Source organism: Gastrolobium bilobum, unplaced genomic scaffold, assembly GCF_033153095.1.
Source record: "Gastrolobium bilobum isolate Gb01-03AN ecotype WA unplaced genomic scaffold, APGP_CSIRO_Gbil_v1 utg4229, whole genome shotgun sequence".
Taxonomy (NCBI): Eukaryota; Viridiplantae; Streptophyta; class Magnoliopsida; order Fabales; family Fabaceae; genus Gastrolobium; species Gastrolobium bilobum.
In genome coordinates this window covers 1-23,541 of record NW_026898412.1, presented here as the reverse complement: position 1 = coordinate 23,541, position 23,541 = coordinate 1, and the positions used below count along the sequence as shown (strand labels likewise).

At 33.8% G+C, this 23,541-nt stretch overlaps 1 protein-coding gene across 1 annotated transcript; it reads left to right on the top strand.

Annotated features, from left to right (window-relative positions):
* The first annotated feature begins 13,288 nt into the window (after positions 1-13,288).
* Positions 13,289-16,982, top strand: LOC133315999 (peroxidase A2-like). The gene is made up of 4 exons (XM_061517684.1): positions 13,289-13,507; positions 15,690-15,881; positions 16,144-16,309; positions 16,495-16,982. The coding sequence occupies exons 1-4, from the start codon at positions 13,289-13,291 to the stop codon at positions 16,980-16,982; spliced, it is 1,065 nt and encodes a 354-aa protein (XP_061373668.1).
* The last annotated feature ends 6,559 nt before the right edge of the window (positions 16,983-23,541 follow it).

The window sequence follows — 23,541 nt, the reverse complement described above, 5'->3', positions numbered from 1 at the left end:
GAAGGAGAGGGTCTTTTTCTTTCTTATAATGTTTATTTCCATCTTTTTAAAGTAACACTAATATCATTTAGTGTACTATAGTTATCATTCTTTATAAGAACTTTTCTATAAACTTAAACATGTTACAACGATCTTTTAATTATTACATTCAAATTTATTTTCTACTTCAGCCATATTTTATAAGTAGAAAAGGAGAAGTTCAAAAATGGCTGAATTAATGTATTCCTTTGCTTTAATTTAAATCAATGAGAATATTACGAAATTTACAAAAGTAAAATAATCCGTAATATATGAATAATCAATAAAGGTAATTTAGGTAGGAATCTTTGTTTTATAAAATGTTTCTAGTACGATTATTTTTGGCATATTCTCTCTCGACCGGAAAACGGATGGAATGATATATAAAAAAAGGTTCGTTTTTTCTGCAGAGTTACTGCAGATAAATTATCTGCAGTAAGCCAATACGACATTGTTTTGGGACGGAAATCATGATTTTTTTGTAATTTTAATTTATTTTAAGGTTATAATAGTCTTTATATTTATAATTTTTTAAGATTTCAATACCAAAACGACGTCGTTTTGGGAATAAATGCAGATAATTTCTCTGCATTAACTGCGGAAATATTTTTCACATAAAAAAATCAAGATAAAAGAGTGAATGACCATTTTAAAAACAAATAAAAAAACATATATATATCAAAATAAAAAAATAAAAAAAGATTTACACAATAAATTGGCACGCTTATTGTTTTTCCCGAATAATCGTTACTATTTTGTCTTATTCGATAATTGATAAAATCCAATTGAATTCTTTCAAAAGTTTGGCTAATTTTTTCACCCTTCGTAAATCTGTTTTGTGTACATTATGTTAGAATAACCTTTTAGGATTTAAAATAAAATCCAAATCCAAAATCATACAATTCATGAAAACACAATTATACATTATAATGTAAGGAAAAGGAAACACAATTAATAACATTTGGCCTTAATCTTAGATGAAAAATTAATGATGAACACCTCGAAAGAGTTCCTCTATAATTATATGATCTCGATCCTATTTGGAACGTCTCCCGTTGTGATAGAAAGATTAAAGTGAGAGTATAGTGGACCATTCCATAATGTACTTATAGTACATTAACATTCCTAATCCACTCCTCAATAGATTGGGTCATGCCCATTTCAAATCAAAAGATCCACACAGGAAAACTGTAAGAACTCGCACCGTTAATTAAGGAAGTTAATTAATTAATTATGTGAAATTAGGAAATAATTTCATAATTGACCCTAATAATTATTATGATGCTCTAATAATTATAGTAAGTGAGTAAGAATGCTGAAAGTCGCTTTTCGGAGAAAAGTGCAGTTACCGGTTCTGTTAGTCGGTATAAATGCATACCGAAAAAGTACCCCGAAAAATTATAATAAGTGCATGATAATTACTCGAATAATATGTAGGACTTGTAAAACGAGTTTCAAGTCAAAATAATGAGAACTGGTGCCAGAAACTGGTACTGGCTATGAAAAGCGCGTACCGGAAAGGTGCTCCAAAAATTATAAGAAAAATATGATAATTCTTGTAAAATTGAGTAGGTTAAGAATCCAAAGTTTGAGATTAAAATGCTAAGCGTAGCAATTAAAGCTAATATTGTGTGTTTAAGGCTTAAGTGACTATAAATGCAACTTATGCACAAAACCCTATGCCATATTGGCTTCCTACGTGAATGCTCAGCTGCTGAGTGTCTCCTCCTTTGCTGTTCATCCCTTCCTCTTCACCTTGAGAGCCAAGAAGTCATCTTTCTTCTCGGTTTCTTCATCAAACACTTAGTGGAGTGTAGGGTGAGTGGGGAGAGTGCTTTTGTTCTGAGTTTTGTCACTGCCTTGTGAGGTGTGAGGGGCTGAGTTGGTGGTTTTGGTTGTGGGAACCTTGGAGTTGGCTTCTTGAGCTTCAAGGTGTGATCTTTTGGTGCAAGAATCAACCTTTGGTGTGGCATTTTCGTGCACCTTCTTGGTCTGCATTGTTGGGGCTGTTTGGAGAGCTCCATGAGCTTTTGCTTTTCTGTTTTGAACCTTGAGTAAGTGGTTCTACCTTTGATCTTGAGTTTAATGGGTTAAAAATGATGTCTTGGTATGTTTAATGAGTTAAATAAGTAACCAACTGTCATATGAACATAAATGAACCTTAAGATGCATGTTTAACCTTCTGGAAGTGTTAAAAATGAAACCTTGGAGGGATATCTTCGCGAAATGCAGAAATTGCATTCTGTCGCGAAATATCCGGATATTTGACGTGAAAATAAAGAAAGTCAAGAACAAGCAAGAACTTGCAATTCCAGAATTTAAAGCAAGCAAAGATAATGAATTTGGTTTTGAAAATCAAGAAAAAGTGTAGTTAAGGTTTCGATTTCCCCCAATATCCTTCTTATGTTATGGATTAAACAATCAAATTACCGCCCTTAATAAAATGTCAATCGATTCCTCTAAAGTAATTAATGTTCAATCCCTGGTTACCTTAATTCTATGTAATTTTGAAAGAATCCTAGTTCTCCAGTTGTTCCCCAAGAAAACATGCATTGACAACAAGAATCTAAAGATTGCATAATTACCCTATGTCTATCCCTAAATCACAAGGATTATGATGAATTTATCACGTCAGGGTTCATGCACCAACATCCATATTGTCATATAATTCTCCTAAATCAATCTGCAAGGAGTAAACTCATAGAAAACATTAAACAGAGATAAATTCGTTCAATTATAAAATGAAAAATTACAGAGACAATTTAATCCATGAACATAACAATTCAATTGGGTTCCATCTACCCTTAACTATGTAAAAATCCAGCCTAACATAGCGAAATCAAAGATAAGAGAAAGTAAAAAAAAAATCCCCCAAACTCCACTGGTGTGATGGCGTGAAGAATCCTCAAAACTCCCAACTTGTTCTTGAATTCAAATCGTTCCCGATGCTCCAAAGCATGAAAGACATGTTTATGTCTCCAAAGTAGGGTTTTCTTTTCTCAATTATTCAAAAGCTCCATTGTTTATGAATGAGCCCCTTATTTATAGTGATAAAACCATATCTTTGAATTTCCCATAAGATCTTCTATGGAATCTTTACTATAATCTCCAATCATATCTTTAATCAAATCTTTAAAATCTTCTCTTTTATATCTAAAGGAAACAATTTCCTAAAAAATATTCAAGAGAATCTTCAATCAACAAAACAAATCTACTTGAGCTCTCCAATTTATCTTTTTATTGAGCTAAAAATTATAGCAAAATATAAGAATTTTTATGAGAATATTACTTAGAATAAAATAATATTTTAATTTTAATTCTCATAACTTTTAATTAATTTTAAATCAATTTCATGCTCATATTAACCCTTAATACATAATAAATTGGAGACACATCACTACTATTAATAATTTAGATCAGAATCTTGAATTCAACATCGTTAGATCAGAATCTCAAGAGGAGAGAAAATGAAAAAAGTTAGTTGAGATTCTGATCTAATGGTGTTGGAGAGTGATATGTAAGTTAAACATGAAAAAAAGATATATTGAATAACATATCCCAACAACGAAACCAACATTAAACTTTAAAAATAATTTAACACATTATATTAATAATTTTTTCCTGTCATATTACAAAAATCTCAATACTTCATACTACGAGAATATATATATATATATATAGCAGCAGGATGTTTTGACATCAGTATCAAAAAAAAATTAACCGTTGATTTCATGAATCTAACAGTTATAATTATTGAGTTATACTTATTAATTAATTATTAATTTTGAATAAATTATACTGTTAGATTGATGAAAATCAATAGTTGAGATTTGATGTCAAACTTTTTAGTTTGATATCGGTGTCAAAGGATCACATCTCATATATATATATATATATATATATTGGATTAATGTTTCAAATATTTTAGAAAATAAATTTTGTCTCTTACATATACATAAAAGTGTGTGGGGTCCATATTTTTTTCTCTTTCTCCTCCTCACGTGGCCCTAGAGCCGACAAAACGGGCTCGGCTCGGCGAGCCAACTCACCCAACCCGCCAAACGGGGCGGGGCGGGCTGAGTTTTTCAACCCATCTCAAAAGCGGGGCAGGGCAGGGCAGACTCATTTTTTGGCGGGTTGATGGCGGGCATAGGCGGGCCGAGGCGGGTCAGTGTAAAATAGGCTCGGACTGGCGGCCCAACTCGCCAAACGGGGTGGGGCGGGCTGACTCATTTTTTTGCGGGTTGATGGCGGGGTGGGGCGGGCCGCCCACTTTGTCACCTCTACATGGCCCTACATAGGTCTCACACAATTTGATGTGTGTGTAAGAGATAAAATTATCTTTTTTTTTTTTTGTATATCAGAGATAAAATTATCTCGTACAACATAAGAAACATTAATCTGTTACTTCTTATTTTTTGAATCCTATATTTCAAGTCATGATTCGAATTTGGGTCGTGATCAGAACGGGTTTTTACAACTGGGCCGATCATGTGATCTTCCTCTACACAAATGGCCTGGAACCGCCTTGGGTCAGAGTATCTTGCAGTTGAGCAGCTTTAACCCATATGTAAGAACATGCACCGTTAATTAAGGAAGTTAATTAATTAATTATGAGAGATTAGGAAATAATTCCATAAATGACCTTAATAATTATGAGAAGGCTTAAATAAATATAGAAAGTAATTAATAATGCTGAAAGTCGCTTTTCTGAAGAAAAGTGCAGATACCGGTTCTGCTACTCGGTATAAATGCGTACCGATGAAGTATCCCGAAAAATTATAATAAGTGTGGGAATATTACTAGAATAATATATAGGACTTGTAAAACGAGTTTCAAGTCAAAATAATGAGAACTGGTGCCAGAACTTATATTGGCTATGAAAAAGCGCGTACCGAAAAGGTGCTGCGAAAAATAAAATAAAAGTATGAAAAATCTTAGAAAAATGAGTAGGTTCAGAATCCTAAGTTTGGGATTAAAACGCTAAGCGTAGCATTTAGCGCTAATACAGTGCGATTAAGACTTAAGTGGCCTATATAAGGCCATGACACACATTTCTAGGTCAGATTTTGTGCCTCCTACATGAAATTCTGAGAGCTTGGTTGCTGCCACCCTTCTCCTTGGTCACCTTGCATGAGAAAAACCTCCAAACCACCTCCTTTCTTGGATTTCTTCACCTCTAAACAAGGAAACACTTGGGTGTGAGCATTGGTGAGGGTGAAATGTGTCATCTTCTGAGTTGAGGGTGCTTATCTTGTGTAAGGGGGTGGGGTTGAGTTCTTGGGTTGAGTTGTTGTAGCTTTGTCTTGGTTGTGGGAGCTTCAAGTGGTGACCTTTGTGAAGAAAGGAACCACCTTGAAGTGGATTTTCGTGGATCTTTGGTTGCTGCTCTGTGGAGTGGCATTAGAAGCTCCAAATCACTGCCTTTCACTGTTTTGAGAGCTTGGTAAACATACTCAACCTTTGATCATGAGTTTTGATGGTTAAAAGTGGAGTCTTGGCATGTTTAATGAGTTAAATGAGTAACCAATCAGTATATGAACTTAAAAGAGAGTAAAAATGCATGCTTGAAGGTCTGGAAGTGTTAAAAGTTGAACCTTGTATGAAAAACTCTTAAAAATTACATTTTTGGCTTACTGTCGCAAAATCTCCCCATATTGGAACACCAATATCCGAATATTGATATCCGGATATTACTCTAGAAATATCCGGATATCTATATCCCGATATTCTTTTGGCAATATCCCGATATTTTGGTTTGGACAGCAACAAACCATTTTTAGTAAAATTTCGATATCTTGAGCTACAAAGCTCCAAATTGAGTGTCGTTTGGACCTATGTGAAGCTAACACATAGGGCTACAACTCTGTTAAATTTAGTAGCTATTGGATAAGTGGTTTCATTGAAATATCAATTTTAAGTCGCGTTTTGGTTGCTGGAAATTCCGTTTGCAGCAGTCACCTTGCGTAAAACATAACTGGAGTTATACAACTCTGATTGAGACATATAATATGTCGTTGTAAATATGGAGATGTCTAGTTTAACATATTAAAATATTAGAATTTTTGGTAAAGAGCTGCAATTAAAGTTTTAAAAAGAGTAAACGCAGTTTAATGCTTAAGGCTTTGAGAAAACCTTGCAGTAAGCAAAAATGAGAAAGAAAGCGTATTCCTTTTGACATGAAATTATAGAGCATGAGTATTGATGATATTTCTGGTATAAACAGACTGTGATTGTGCTGTTTGGTGACCTTGAGTTAGAGTGGACTTAGGCTGGGATTGATTGCTTAGAGATAAGCTTTTGTGTCCTCGGTTTAGCCATTGTTTGTTCCACCATGTCCCATGGGGGGATGGTTTATATGCATGATGTTGTTTTCATGTACTTTTTTGTGAAATGCTATTGAGTTGTTAAGTGCAATTGCTTATGATATGTATGTTGTGTTTCGCCTAGACAGGAGGCCATGGGGTGGTCCTGTGGGCGGGTACAGCATGGGCTTGTACCGGTGTTGGTAATAGACGTATTCCTGCACTTCTCTGATCAGTAGAATAGCTATAACACAAATGACATGATTATCTGCTGCATTGCACTGGTTTGTAACTTATATTGAAAGACTGCTTTTAGAACTTATATTGCACATGTAAGTGAGTTTGGGGTGGAAGATTCTTGAGGACCCCTTGTCTTACTGAGATTTCTGTTTAGAGATCTCACCCCACGTTTGGGGCACATATTTCAGGTTCAGGTAATGCGGGGGTTGAGACCTCTAGCGGCAGGAGGCCGGAGCTTAGCTGATATTGCTGTTTATATAATGATTATGCTTGGATGCTGGATTATGCTTGTTGCTATTAGCTTTATGATTATATTGCTTTTGTTGTTGAGACCTTGTTTGGCTATGTTGCCTTATTTGGTGAGCATGAGGATTGTCCATGTCACATTGATTGACTATGTCTTAGTTAGATTTGAGTTGTAATAATGTATCAAGATTATGTCCGGACTACGTGTTGTAGTTCTGTGATTTTAGATACTCACTGTTAATTATATATTGAGGTATTTCAGTTAGCTGTCTTTTGCAATTTACACACAGGCAATGTTTTGAAAGAGGATTTTAATAATCAACTTGGCTAATAATAATGACGTCATAATTGAAAAGAAAAAGATATTTCGCATTTTTAATTAAGTGTGGCTTAATACGATGACATGTTAACAAACCGGGTATACACGGGGTGTTACACCATGGGTCTTCAATGGAACAAGATGGGGGTGTATCTGCAAGACACTCCGACGCTCAAGTCAGTTATGGTTCAAGCAGGTTTCATTATGTAGAAGAAGACGTGTACCTTCGTGTTAATAGGTATGTATTTATAGTGTAGAGATGTGCAGCTTGGAGGGTGACCAGCTTTGCAAGTGGTGAAGCATACTTGGAGATGAAGTATTCAAAAAGATAAGGCTTTTAATGTTGAGAAGCTTGTTGTCATGTAATTTTTAATGTTATGGAGCTTTGCTGAGATAGCCTTGGTGATAGAGATGAGGTTTGCAGTCTTCTTTGACTAAAAGCTTTGCTTAATGGTAAAGTCCTTTGATTTGAGCCTTGTATTTTGAGCCTTATATTTGTATAATATTTATCCAGATCAGGTCGTGACATAAATTTTTTTTATTTTTGTGAATACCAACTGGATCCGTAACCCAGATGAACCTATCTAATCCGATTTTAGGTTTGTTGCTTTTCACTCTTCCTAGGAATTGTTACTTTCAGTATTCGAATCCACTTTCATTTGGCAGGTCAAATAAAATTATAATTTAATTAGGTAAAAGTTATAATTGCCCTAATATATATCATGTTAGTTATGTAAGTTATAGTAGCTTTTTATTTTGTTTATTTAATGTTATAACCAGTGTCATTAAATTCTTGGTTATTGACTGAGTCCGGTATTAATTACATCAATGACACATTCATTTAACGAATGGTCTTGTACTAGTTCAAACAATTAAACTAGATTTATATAAAAATTTATTCTTAATATAATAAAAAAGGTGGTTCATCGGTTTGATATTTCCCGAAAAAACAGACTCATTCACAACCTAATTTTTTTTTTTAATAACACCATAAAACTCCATTTGTTTTCAATACAATAGAAATCATATACAACACCTATTACCCACCCCTCTCACCACTAGGCTAGCCCTAGTAGCTTACAAAACTCCTTTTTTTCTTCTTCTTCTGAGTACATACTATTTTGAACTCTTAGGTATTCTTTCCCCACTTAAAGTTTTGATGAACTATATTTTGCTATTAGATAATTAAATGAAGGGTTTTATTAATCTCATGTCATAGAGATAAATTTGTGGATTTTACCACTTGAAAAATAAAAAGAAAAGAAAAGTAAGATGTGGCACAGTTATCGAAGGGTAGAGAAATTTATCACATGTAGTACAAGAGTAGTGCTTTCCTTAAATAATTCCTTAAATAATGAATGGGTTCGTAAAAGGGAGCATGTTGTTAATGAAATCCCACAACGGCACGTCTTATGTCAAAGAAAAAATAAAGAGGTTTCGAATGTCGAAAATTTCTATTGGGAACTAGAAAAACGTTAATTAAAGAAGAGAAATTGAATCCTACTTCTATTTATTTTTATTTCTTTTGCTTAGATTGATTCTTACTTTTAGTTCATACGTAGCTGTTGAGAAGGAATACCAAATAAGTTCAATATTATGTGTATTAATCCATGCTTGTGACATGCAAAGGGTTATGAAGGCTTATAAATTTTGATTTTTTATTATTATCATTTGTATAAAATGGATTTTTTATAATATTAATAAATTATTAGAAGTAATATATAGTTAGCCCCTTCTCAAATTAAAAAAAGGAAACCATATCCACCACACAACAACGACTATCTAAACTCTCAAAGAAAAACCACTAAGCATTTGGATCAATTGGCACTGGATTGTTCCAGCTTAACCAATGATTTGGGTTTAAGTTTGGGATACGCACTTGTGTTAAAAACTTTTGTCATTTTTATGATCTTACCCGGCTCGAATCCAAATTAGACAGCGCCCGTTGGCAATTGGATACTTAGTGGTTTATACAAAAAAAAATACTTAGAATTTTTGTGCGGAGAATACAAAAATACTGGAGGGTTAAACTGGTGTTTACATAGAAATAAGGCAATTTTTGTGCGAAGTGATTAATTCTTAGTATGCATATGTTTAGGGGGAGTATATGATTACATGATTTAAATATCTTATGCTATGCTTGTTTGACAGCGTCTGTATTTTTGTTTATTAGTTTCAATTTGAGTTTAAATTGCCATCATCACAAAGGGGGAGATTGAAGACCTCTTAAGCATAATGGAATACATATTTTGATGATGACAAAGGGTTTACAAAAAGTCTCAAATTGAAGATGGAGTTTGAAGATACAAGTGGTTAGGTATTTTTAGATATTTTGTTACACACTAATTATATCATATAATATCTACCTAAGCTCCATTGCATACCATTACATTATATACATTTCATTTTAGAAATAGAAATTAAATTGATTTTAGAAATAAAATAGTTTTTAAAATAAAATGAAAAATAGATTTTACAATTTGATAAAGCAATCAGGTTCAGTACTTTGAAACAAAATATATGGTCACGTGAGTTCTTTTAAAACAATATAATATATATTAGTAATAACTATTGAAAACAAAAACAAAAGAAAGCTATCAGGTGCAAATTCATTCACGTGATTTTTCAAATCAAAAAAGTAGCATATAAAAAGAAAGCAATAAAAAAAAGGGGCATCACTTTTACAAATCCAAGAAATAAAAGCAGCGTCTCTGTTCATCTTTCTCTTATGCGTATTCTGGAATGCTTACGGCGTCTTGCAAAAAGAAAAAATCGATTTGAAGAAATCTTTCTCTCGTTATTCTACTACTGCACACAGAAGCGAAAATCATCTTTCCAACTACTGAGTTCATCACTTTGTTTTACACGATCGTTTTGAGAGAAAACAAATTTTAGAGAGTCTCTTTCTTCAAGAAAAAGAACCTGGTGCTTCGACTTTTAAATGTTGGTTCATAATTTTTGTTGACCACTAGTCCTTCTTGCTACGCATAGCTCTGCATCTTCTAGTGGGAGTAGCTTGAATCAAGTAAAGAATTTAGGGCTTCATTGTGGTATTTTCTAATCAACTCAAATCTTTTATGAATCTTTGATTTGAAGCATTTTATCTGAAATTTCCAGATCTATTATTTCATAATGCTTTAGGGATTTTGAGTTGTTTAATCTGAATATTAAATTCTTGAATTGTTCTAGAAATTTTATTGTTGGAATATTAAATCTGAATTTTCTGTTTTAATTGAAGTATATTGTGATTAAAATTCAGATTTCTTTTGGTTTATTATTAAAAGATTTATCTAGAACTAATTCTGAATTTTATGTGAAATTTTGAGATAAATTTCAAATCTGATTTTTCTGGTTATAATTGTGATATTCTTTTTAAATCAGATTTCTTGGTGTCCATTGATTAGAAAAATAATTGTGTAATATCCAAGCTCCTTTGTGCATTAATTTTAGAGATTTTAATACATATGTCATTGGATTAATTTTCTGCATATGGCATAAATTTGTGGAGCTTAGTTTGATATTACTGTGATATATTTGGTGTGATAGGACACTGTAATTTTGGTTTATTTCACTTGTTACAATTCTGAAAATTCTGTATTGTTTGATAAAGTGGAGTAGTTGCGTGCTGTAAATCTGTCCTAGGTGTGTTGGTGCAACCGTGTGGGTTGGCGACCTTGTGCTTGGCTTGAGAGTGTGTCTCAAGGCTTGGAGCCTCAAGAATCCACTAGGGAGAGTGGAGGTCTTGTGTGAGAGGAGTTGGTGAACTCCGTAGGTTCGGCTTGAGAGTATTCTCAGAGCTTGGAGCAGTGTAGGCACTAGGAAGATTTTTGATATCTTGTTTGATTGCATGTGTGACGCGTGTTTGTAAAACTGGTACACTTGTGATAAATAAAATATCTGCAGCTACTTCAGTCTGGACGTAGCACCCTACTTAGGCTTAGTGGGTGTGAACCAGGATATATCGTGTGTCCATTGTCTCTCTCATTTAATTTCCGAATATTTTGTTTATAGACTGACAGTTACACTAATTCTATTATAATTGCTGCGTTTATACTCTATAAATTGCTAAGGTACGCTTTCTGTTACTACATTGTTCTTAGCATTGCGAAAAACTATTTTGGGCATATAGGGATTGAAGAAAAATTGTGTAATTGTTTACTGAATTTAAAAAGATTTTGAAAAAGTTTAGAACACCTATTCACCCCCCTCTAGGTGTTTCGTAAGCGTCCTGTGTAAGAAGCCACTTGCCCAACACATATGGGTGACATAAATATATAGGATCCATAATTTAAACAGAAAAAGAAAAAAATTGATATAAAATTCTATGAATATATAGCATAAAATAACTCTTTTATGTAACATGAAACTATTATTTTTTTAATAATAATAATAAGAACATTGTCGTAAACACCTTATGTAATTGAGAAATCCTAGGCTACAAGAAGGAATATGCCTTCCAGCTCGTCAAGCATATGTCGGTGTGATGCTTTTCCGTGAAAGTCAGTTTGCTCATTTCAGGTTTTAACTGTCCAAGAAAAGGAAGCAATAATTAAACAAATAATGGACAAGAAGACCAAAAGAAGTCAATTCTCAAAATGAATGCGTGGAAGAGTTCAGATATGGACAAAACATGTTGAGATATATAGTTCTATATTAGATGTATGCGTAATTAATGTAGAGTTTATAAGACCTTGAGCATTCTTACTATTTGAGCTAACTTTTGGAGTGGTGTATATCAAGGTTCTTTACATGGTATCAGAGTCTCGTCGTCCCCCACTTTCTCTTATGGCGTTTCTTAGCACAGGTAGACTGGGCTTCTTGCATTGTTCACTCTTCAAGTCCAATGGACTCTTGTGTGAGGGGGCGTATCTATATAGTTCCACATTAGATGTATGTGCAACTAATATGGAGTTTATAAGGCCTTGAGCACTCTCACCTTTAAGCTAGTTTTTGGGTTAGTGTATCGCAATATTCTTTACAAAACATCTCATCACATGTAAGACAACTTGATATTAGAGCTTGGTAAGCACAGCGTACTTTAATGCAAGACTCATGCCAAGTTGAATAACTAACTCCACCACACTCATGAATAAAACCGAATTAATAAAAGCCATTAAGGTTAACCTAATGACGAAAGAGTGTGAGTTATTATATAAAAAGTTGTGTCTTTAATTTTTCAATGGATCAAAAATAAAAACCGAATTAATAATAAGGATAGGATATTTTACCTATTATTTTTTTGTCTATCTTTGTCTATCATTCTTCAATACCATTAGATCATAATCTCAAAAAGAGAAAAAAAAAAGATAAATGTAAATTAAGATAAGTATTAGTTAACAATCTGTGCTGATTTTGCAATAATAATATATGGGTTGATTAAGAATTGCAACTGTGTACTTGGCTTTTATGGGGTCCATATAGTAGCAGTTCACATTGCTTGAGCACGATATATCTATCATAAACACCGAATTATATTATATTATATATATATATACATATATATGGCTTATCATTTCTCAAGCTATCGGAGATAATTTTATCTCCGGTTAATAAATCATAATTGTACAAAAATAGATCAATGATAATGAAGGAAGAAAGAGAAAAAGAGAATCATAACCATTCAAAGGTGAATCAAATAATATAAGGAAATAAATAAACAAAATGAAGTAGTTTTAAAGAGGCCGGAGATAAACTTATCTCAAGTTTCTGGAGAAATATTTTTTCCATATATATAAGATTATAAATAATGTAATAAACATAAATAGAGACGGTTATCTTTACTATCAATTTAGGCTTATACTTTTATAATTTATTTGATTATCATTGGATCAACTTAAAATTAAAAGTTGAAAAAGAGTAAAAAAAACAATTGTCATTAATTTTAAATTCATCCAACGATAATCAAACATGTTGTAAGTGATAAGCCTAAATTAATCGTAAATAATATAACCTTTTACGTAAACAGATCTATAATAAATCGTCTTTTTACACTAGTTGATAATGACCTGCTATTTACCAAAGAATTTCTCATAGTTTTCATCCTCGTCCTTATCGATATTCACAAGCCAAGCCATGCCCATTTGTCACTATAAGTAAAGGCTCGTTGCAACAACAAACACACAAAACAAAATCAAATTATTTTTAGACAAAAAAACAAAAAATGAGTTCTCTTGGTCTAGTAGCGACAGCTATCTGTGTAGTGGTTGTGCTTGGAGGACTACCCTTCTCCTCAGATGCACAGCTAGATCCTTCGTTTTACCAGGATACTTGTCCCAAGGTGCATAAAATTGTACATAATGTCCTAAAGAACGTTTCAAAATCGGATCCACGTATGCTTGCAAGTCTCGTCAGGCTTCACTTTCATGACTGTTTTGTTCAAGTATGTACTGATTCATCACTTACCCTCAAGTTTGATCCCAGCTTTTTTTTCCCCCTTGTCTTGTCATGTTGATTCTTTCATGCTTCAAGTGCTCAAAAACGCATCTTCTATTTTGCTTTCTAACAACGTGTTTGATTTTTTTTTTCTTGGAACCTAAAGTTATAATTTTGGCAAAAGTTACAAAAGTGTCCAAACTACGTCTCGAAGCTCTTCAAGTAAAAAATAGCAGTAAAGCCTCTTTTGCTCCTTAACAAAAAAACTATCTCTATTTTCGTCCCTTACAAAAAAAAAAAAAAAAGTTAACTTTTGATTCATCTACAATTTATGATCCCTTAGAAATTTAATAAAAATTCAATTTAGTCTCTAAAAATTAACTAATATGTTTTTTTTTTTTTTTTGTAAGAGACAAAAGTCGGGATCATACTTTTTATTAAGACCTAAAAATGACTTTATTCAAAAAAAAGAAAAAAAAAAAAACGAGATATGAACAAAATATGGTTAGAATGGTAATTTTACAACTCATTCATTTGCGAAGACTCGTCAAGTTATAGTGATTGTGTCTTTCAAAATATTTTTTGTCTGTATATATATGCATTGGACACTAAACCAGTCTGTCAGACCCATATCTAAAGGGAGCGACTCTTCCAAAAAAAAATACATCTTTTAACAAATTCAAATTAAGAGTATATAATACTCTACGTAACGGAACCACTTTCAATAATACTCAACCATTGAAATTGGAGTATATAGGATAAATATATTGAAAAAAAATTAGATACCCTTAAAGAAATTTTTTTGCTCTGTAGCCAATTAATGGGTATCATGTTAGTTACATGTGAGTTATAATTGTTTTTCTACTCTATTTTTTTTAATGCTGTAACTGACCTAGTTCATAATTAATGGTACAAAACAAAATAAATCTCTTACTCCACAAATGGGATTGGATCTTCTTAGACGTTAGCGGAAATGGATCCTCAAATATATATATATATAAAATATTGTAATATGAAAAATTACAACCATACAAAATTGAATCAATAGTTATGATTTGTTAATTATCTATTTCAATATTTTTTTTTCTCTTTTTTTATTGTCATTGATCCATCTTTGTATGATTATGATTCTCCATATGACCATGTCATGTTTTTTCCACATGAAAATATCTCAATTCGAGATTAGCTCATGTAATTAAGAAGTCTCTGTAAAGAACAAATTCAACCCAAAAACTTAAGCTGTTGGGTGAGACTACATTAATGGTATTATATATCTTAACATGTCTCCTCACACGAGAGCCCACTGGGCTTGAAGGGTGGACAATGCACAGGTCCACCTACCTGTGCGAACAAAGAAAGTCCACTTGAAAGAAAGTGGAGGCGCTGAGGATCGAACTCGGAACACGAGGCTCTGATAGCATGTAAATAACCAATTCAACCCAAAAGTTATTTACATGGTATCAGAGCCTCATTACCCAACAACTTAAACTTTTGGGTGGGTTGAATCGATTCTTTACACTCTCACAATCAATAATAATGGGAGGATACATAAAGAATTTCTCAAAAACAGTTTCATTCACAAAAGGATCCATAAATCTCATTTATGAACTTTTTTTTTTCTTCTAAAGTTTTAATAAACTATATTTTGCTATTAGATAATTAAATGCATGGGTTCGTAAAAAGGAGTTTTTTGTTAGTCAATAAAATCCCACAACTGCACGTCTTCATCTTATGTTTTTCCAGTATTTTTAGGAGAGATTTAAAACCTTAATCCCGAACCCGCCCCGAATCGAATTAGTTGCGAAGCAATGAACCGATTGGAATATTTTCAAAAAAAAAAAAAGTAAAAGTAAAAAGATTTGGAAAGTCGAAAAAATCTATTGGGAACTAATAAAATATTGAGAAGAGAAATTGATTCTTATTTTTAGTTCATACATAGTTGTTGGGAGGGAACACCAATTAAATTGATTATACGGTTGGAAAAGTGTGTGTGATTTTAAAGGATGTAAAGTTGTGTCATTTTAAAAGAGAGAAAGAGATAGATAAAGGAGGAAAGAGACTTAACAAAAAAATAAAGGTGTGGGTCTCACTTCTTTGTGAGAGTGAAAGAAAAGGATATAAGTTGTGTCATTTAAAAGATTTAAAAGGATAAACATTTTTGCCTTAAATATTATCCATGATTGTGACAGGGCTGTGACGGATCAATTTTGTTGAACAACACTGCAACGATTGTGAGCGAGCAACAAGCAGCGCCAAATAACAACTCAATAAGAGGTTTGGATGTTGTGAACCAGATTAAGACAGCGGTGGAAAATACTTGTCCTGGCGTAGTTTCTTGCGCTGATATTCTTACCCTTGCTGCCGAAGCATCTTCTGTTCTGGTATTTCTCATCCTATATTATAACATAGCATTCTCATTTTATGCTATATGGTTCAAAAGAAAACGAAAGAAAAAAAAAAGGTTTGGATTCTACTTCAGAAGGGAAAACTAAGACTGTTAAATTAACTTCCAATAGAACTAAAATTTTAACTTCAAAAGTTGATTTAATTTTAGAGAAAATCTATGAGTAACATTTAAAAAACGATTGCAATAGTTTCATTTTTGAAATCAATAAATATTATTTTGTTCGTCTTACTTTTCAGGCTCATGGTCCTTCTTGGGAAGTTCCGTTGGGAAGAAGGGATAGTCTAACAGCAAACCGAACTCTTGCAAATCAAAACCTTCCATCTCCTTTCTTCAACCTAACTCAACTTAAATCCTCCTTTGCTGCTCAAGGCCTCAATACTACTGATCTAGTTGCACTCTCAGGTACGAAATTAATAATTTCCAATTAATGTTATTATGTTGCAAGTATCAATAATGCTAAAAAAATGTAACGAATTGGAAATATTGTTGAAACCAGTTCAATCAAAATTCTGAATCTTAAATTTGCATAGTTTGACTCTTCAAAAAATTCTCTAACAAAAAATAGTACATATATGCTTCAATTTCAGGTGCTCATACATTTGGCAGGGGTCATTGCGCTTTTTTCGTTAACCGATTGTACAACTTCAGCGGCACTGGCAAACCTGATCCAACACTCAACACAACTTACTTACAAGCATTGCGCATAATATGCCCCAAAGGTGGATCCGGGACTAACCTCACCAATTTGGACCCCACCACACCTGATAAATTCGACAAGAACTACTACGTTAATCTTAAGGATCATAAAGGCCTTTTTCAGAGTGACCAAGAACTGTTCTCAACATCAGGTGCAGATACCATTAGCATTGTCAATGAATTCCGTACTAAACAAGAAGTTTTCTTTGAGGCCTTTAAGGCTTCAATGATAAAGATGGGTAATATTGGTGTGCTAACGGGGAAAAAAGGAGAAATTCGAAAACAATGTAACTTTGTTAACAAAAAATCTGCTGAACTAGACATAGCCATCGTTTCCTCCGAGGAATCATCCGAAGAGGGTATGTTTAGCTCAATCTAAAAAAATTACGATGACTTATGCACTGGAAATGATGTAATTGAAGGGAACTAATAAAGAAGCTATAGGCACATTATTCATATAGCATGTGCCAGCGGCTAGCTATTGCTGTGTGTGGATGTGTAAGATCTTTCTTGTATTCTGAATCATGTAGTGTTCTCTATCCATTTATCTCTTTCTGTCTCTGACTTGCTCTGTGTTCTTCTTCCATTTGCAAATTGAATAGCTCCAGTAGAGTCTAGACGGTAGAGTTAAACATTCAATGTTGTTTGAACCCGTGTCATTAAGGGGTAAGATGATAAAATTAAAGAGCCCAACAAGATCATAGAAAACGCTTTAATTAATATTGGAAAATGTTCAATAAAAAAATTCCCAAGTTAAGATTTATGATTCATTTATGCAAAAAGGTGTTTCTTTTTGTTACATGAGATAAAATTATATTCAGCTATCTAAAATGATATTGTTTTGTAGTTTAGAAAAAATATAACGGGTATTGTAGAAATATTATTTTCCTCTAGTATCATTAATTTTATTAAAATGCCCTGTAATTTTTTTATAAATTTCAAAACGATGTCATTTTGAAGTAGTAATAAATAATTTTATCTTGAGAAAAATAATCCCTTCTCACCATATGTTATTTCTTGAACACAAATTTACTAACAAAAAACTATCTAGACTAAAATAATTTGAAATAATCAAATAAGTTTTTTTCATTTAAACAAAAATACAACTCAGTTTTAGTATTTTTCTAAGAGATTACAAAGAATAGTTTTACAAAAAATAATAAATTATATCATAAAAAACCTTTTTTCACAAAAATTATCTAAATACAGCTTTGAGAGAAGTGTTAAATACCTTTTTTTATTTTAAGTATTCAGATTCGAATATTGGATCAATACTTAGGAGAATTCATTCTCACAACTAATGCACCGGTTTAATTAACATCAAAATTAATCCAATAGTATTCTTGTCCGATTAAAAAACAAAAGACAACTCAATGAGCGTAGATCAATTGGCAATACAGGCTGAGTAGGTGGAGAAATAATGATTCTCACCAAATATATCTTTGGGAAAGGGCAAGGAGCTTTAACTGCGACTAAGGGTTGTGATGTATAAGAAGACCTAATAGTATAAGTTTATACTATACGTTATGATATTTTCAGTTGTTTGAAGTAATCATTGTATAGTATAAGCTTATACGTCAGGATTTCTTAATACGTTAAATCGATGTATAAGTTTATCAAGCCTAGAGGAGTGAGATTAGACCTGATAAGGAATCTCATCCCAAAACATTAGCTAGGAGCTATTTAGGGACAAAAAAATTTCTATCCCTAATTTCTTTAAGGACGGATTTATGCCTTTTAGGGATGGAATTTTTCCGTTCCTATAATACCAGTTTTTTTAGTAGTGGGATGATGTATTAAATTAATCTCATTTTCCCCACCATTCGGCCCCTTTCCCCTTATTTTCTCTCTTTCTTCCTCATCGCCCTCCCTTTGCTTTGTGATTGCTTTGCCGGAGGCCCCGACACGAGTTTCTTGGGCTGAGAAGACGGTGGCTAGACGTAGTTGGCTACGAGCTTGCAGGAATTGGAGGAGGATTTGCCATAGTTGAGATCTCGCTGAGCTTAAGCCATCTGGAGGAGCTCGACCTTGTCGCTGTCAGACATTTCAACAGTCTTTCTTCTTCTCTCGTGTGACTGTGAACATGAATAGGATGCGAGAATGAGAGAATGAGAATGATTTTTTCGATTTTAAATTCGAGTCTCTGTGTCTATTTTCTGCAAATAAAAAAACAAACGAAAGGAAGAAAATTCAAAGTAAAATCTTTCAATTTCAATGTAATTCAATAGGTTTCAAAAAAAAAATTAAAGGATCTGAGGCACATTTTATTTCTTAAAAAAATAGTATACATTAATAGTTTTTATTATAAGTTTTTTAATTTAAATTAATATTTATATAAAATGATAATATTTGTATAAGTTATGCTATATGTATGTGTGTGTGAGAGAGAGAGAGAGAGAGTGTGTGTGTTGTTGCTACTCACGGCAAGTGCACCGATCGTACAAGTAATATATGATTAAGTAAGAGATCGTTCCCACGAGGATTACGGTTCAAGCACCAATTCACTATCGCAACTTAAGTTGGACAATCAAAGTTGTATTCGGAAACAGGATTTGGATTGTAAAATTGAAGTTATTAAATATCAAAGCTAACTACTCGCAAGAATTAAAAACGTGAAATTAAATATGTGATTTAAGAATGTAAAAGAACGTAGCTAGGGGTTCGATTTCATTTAATCTCCTTATTATGATTCGAAGTCCTTCTTTACGTTAACCGTCCTTAATATCAATCTAACCAATTCTTTCGCGTGTTATTAGGGCTCAATCCCTTGTTACCCTAAAACCTTTACAAACTTGAAAGAACCCTAGTTCCCCGGTTATTCCCCAAGAATGCAAGCATTAAGTTCAAGAATCTTAAGGTTACGCAAATTCTATGTCTATCCCTAGAATCATAGCGTTTACGATGAAGTTATCAGATATGGATCACACACCAACATCCCTATTGTCATGCATTTACCGATGATCATTATATAAGATTCAAGCCTATATAAAGCATTAAAAACAGATAACTTCATTCAAGATAAAAAGGAAAATTAACGTACGAATTGTTCAAAGCATAATAAATCGACTAAAATCCATCTAACCCTAACTTCTTAAAGAACTAGCCGGACATGGCAAAATCAAGAACAAAAGAAAATAGAAAATCTCCCCCAAACTCCATAAGTGATTGGTGGATCTTCAATATCTCCAGTGAACACTTGACGTTGATCCGTCTCCGCCGCTCACGAACATGAATCTGATGTCCTCCGCGTTCCTTCAGCCTCCGAGCACCCAAGAGTTGTTTAGCAATGTAAAATTTATGTATTACTGTTCCCCAATGGCCCTTTTATTGGCCAAGAGTTCGTATCCTAGTAGAAAACTCGAATGGGCCTAAGTTGGATCTGTCGGGGCGCTTAAGCCTGTTGTAGCGCGCTTAAGCTCCCCAGGACAGTGATTTTTGACTCGCGTTGCGCGCTGAAGCTCTCTGAAGGGCGCTTAAGCGCGCTCCTCGCGACAACTTTTTCTTCTTGTGGCGCGCTTAAGCCCTGAGTTGGGGGCTTAAGCGCCCAGAGGCAGTAGCTATTTGCGTTTTTAGGGAGCTTAAGCTTCTGAATGGGGGTTTAAGCTCCTACTTCTAACAACTTGATAAGATCTTCAATCTTATTGTTTTTGATCTTCTTCTATCATCTCTTGATCTTATCTTTTCTAGTTGTGATCTCTATTTATCCAATCTTCATCTTTGACTCCTTTTGTCAACAAATCCCTAAAAAATAGCAAAGATGATTCCATTAAACAAAAATTCAGATAATGTTCATGATTATTATATTAAACCCTAGTTTTTGACTTATTTAACTTGATATTTTATATTAATTTAGTCTATAAAATAAGATAAACTAAAGGTTTATCAAACAATTCTCAGATTTGAACATTGCTGTCCTCAGCAATTAATTAGAATAAAACTATGGGAAAGTTTGGAGACGACTAGTCATGCTTAATGAATAATAGACAGAAAACTGATCAATAATGAGATATCAAAGTATTCAGATTTATTAAAAATCAATGACACATCAATTTCAAGCAAACAATCATAATTCACCAGTCATAAAATCATAACATGCGTTCTCAAAAGAAAGAGTAGTACCATTTAATTTCCACAACACCCTCTCACTGGATTTTTATTTATTCACTCATACTCAGTGTTTAAAGGTGTGTGTTTCACTCTTACTTCACTAAATTAACACTACCATAAGCTTGTTTATATTCTCACTCTCCACGGTCTTACTAGTATACAAAGTCAATCAAGAGGTCTTTGTTAAGGTTGTAACGTGGCTTAGGTAAAAGGAAAGGAATCATCTGGGTAAGTGGCTTAAGATAACTTATCAAAATTCAACTTCAAAGAGGAACTAGTTTAACTGTTCAACATATAGTAAACAGATTTCTCTTATTTTCCTCCTCTTTTCTTCTTCCACTTATTCATATAATATAAGTCTTTTATTTCTTTTCCTTCTTCCTTTTGTTTTTCTTTTTCTGTTTTTGTACAGATAAACAGTTCAACCTTTTTCTTTTCATTTCCTTTTTCCACCACTTTGTGGCAATTTCCCTCTTTTCACCTTTTTCTCCCATACACTTAGAGTTTGATTTTCTCTTTTGTTTCAATCTTATCCAGTTCCTCATTTAATTTTGAAAATTAATCAGTTCAGGTGAGGATGTGTATGGAATGGCTATTCATAATGTACTGTCAATGAACAAACAGGCCTCGGCTCAAAAGGGCTTAATCTAAGAATAAACCTTCAGGGTGGCTATTTGGCTATCTAGCTTTTAAAAAGAACTGCCTCTATCATTTCAACAATTGTATACTACAGACCATTTCAAAGAGAAACAAAACAAGTTCTAGAGTGATTCAACAGTAAAGTTCACACAACAAAAAAAAAATCTGTTTAGGCTCAAAAGCTTACGGCTAAGGATGTGAGACTTATTTTTCCACTCTCTCTTTGATTACTCTAGTTATTCTTCTCTTATTCCAGTGAACTATGAAGCATGCTTGACTGACGCTCATTTATGTACGAAAATAAAATTTATTTACATCATTATACTCTTGATATCAACTATCAACCAATTTCATGTAATTATTCATTATGCATCCATATCAAGCACAATGGAAAACCTCTTAAGATCCACTTAATTATTTATTGACTAAGATGGAAGGGGTCTTAAAAATAATTTAAAAAACTTAAATATTAAACTAACTAATATATATGAAGACCTTAAAATAAACTAATACTAAATCAAAATAATTCTAAAATAAACTAATACTAAATAATATAAAAATAATGAACTATAATATGAAAATAATATTAAGAAACTCCCCTGAAACACTGCATTTGTAATTTGGATATTTCTGTGTACTCCGTGTAATCATGAGTTTCTCCTTCCGACCATGTGAAGTTTATGGTCTGATAAATTGCGTTGGTATTCATTCCCAGATTTAAATCTTGCTGTCCTCAGCAATAAATTTAAATCTAAAAAGAATCCTAAGCAAGATATCAGAAAAAAATGATATTGTACTCTGCACACTTGTCACAGATAAAGAAACTACGTCAGCATGTCATATATCCAAAAAATATCAGTCATGTCAGGTCAGTCTCAATATACCTCCATATCAACATGCACTAGACTAATAGTAAAAACAGCAAAATAATAAAAAAATAAAAGTCTGAAAACAGATAAACTGATATGAGGATCAGTCCTCCTCCATATCAGTGGTGGGTGTGTCGTCATCTCCTGCATCCTCCTGGTCGGCCTCAGCAGCAGTGGCATCATCAATGCGGACTGTATCATCCTCAACAGCAGTGGCATCATCAATACAGACTGTATCATCCTCAGCAGCAGCCGTCTCAGTGTCAGCAGCAGTGGCATCATCAGCAGTGGTCGGGCCTGGGGCCTCCTCATCGGATCCAGCATATGCTGGATATGCGAATGGTGATGCCTGTCTGTCCTGCTGGCGACATAGCTCGACCATCTGTGCACTCATATAATCCTGAAAAGCCATCTGTCTGCTCTGAGAGTATCTAGCTCTCCTTTGCATAGATCACTGCTGACGCTGCAGTGACTGCACTGCCTCCCATATAGCAGGGATATCTGGTTGTCGTGCCCGTCGGGATGGTGCTGCTGGTGGTACTGGAGGTGCTGGAGATGATGGGGGAGTAGATGGGACACCCATGGTTGTTCGGATGAGAGCAGCATTAATAGGGGGCACACTTCCACTAGCCTGGGCTCAGTGGGTATCTCTACTCCGACCCGATGACACAGGGTCTGGATGAGAGAGCTGTGTGCAATGGCAGCTTTTGCAGATGTCTGGTGTGCAAAGTCGTAGATACCATCTGCTAAGATTGTCGGAAGATCAACTGTGCCCCCAGTCATGATGGTGTGTATAAGTGCTGCTCTCTTTACCTGCACCTCAGATGTGTGGGTGGTGGGCAAGATGTTATTAATGATGAACTGGAACCATACTTTGGCCACTGGCTTGAGCTGGTTAAGATGCAACAATTTTGGACGAATGTTGTTTTTCATCATCTCCCAGTTTTCTCCTGGAAGGGAAATGGTATCCAAAATAAGTGCAGCTTCTTCTATAGGGTCCCATATCAGACGCTGGGTCACTTCTAGCAGGTCCATACTCAACTTTATTGAGTAACTGTCTGTACTCACATCTTGATTCCTGAATGAGGCCCTGGTTTCTTGCATAAAGGATGAAGTGTCTTCCCTGAATGCATTGGTACTTTGAACATAATCTGATGTGGTTTTGGATAGTTGTGCAAAGGCCTTCTCCCACTCTGATTGTTGTGGAGGTTGTTGTGGTGCTAGCATAGGAGGATTTAGCTGATGATTCGAGCTATAACTGAATCCTGGATGTTGATTTTTATTTCTCCACCCTTGATTCTGGTTATTGCCGTATTGGTTCCT

What these genes read in the sequence shown, in the direction of transcription:
- LOC133315999 (XM_061517684.1), top strand. Translation starts at nt 13,289, where the DNA reads ATGAGTTCTCTTGGTCTAGTAGCGACAGCTATCTGTGTAGTGGTTGTG. An exon ending in TTCATGACTGTTTTGTTCAA is followed by an intron (nt 13,508 to 15,689) that starts GTATGTACTGAT and finishes TGATTGTGACAG; the next exon opens with GGCTGTGACGGATCAATTTT. An exon ending in TGATCTAGTTGCACTCTCAG is followed by an intron (nt 16,310 to 16,494) that starts GTACGAAATTAA and finishes CTTCAATTTCAG; the next exon opens with GTGCTCATACATTTGGCAGG.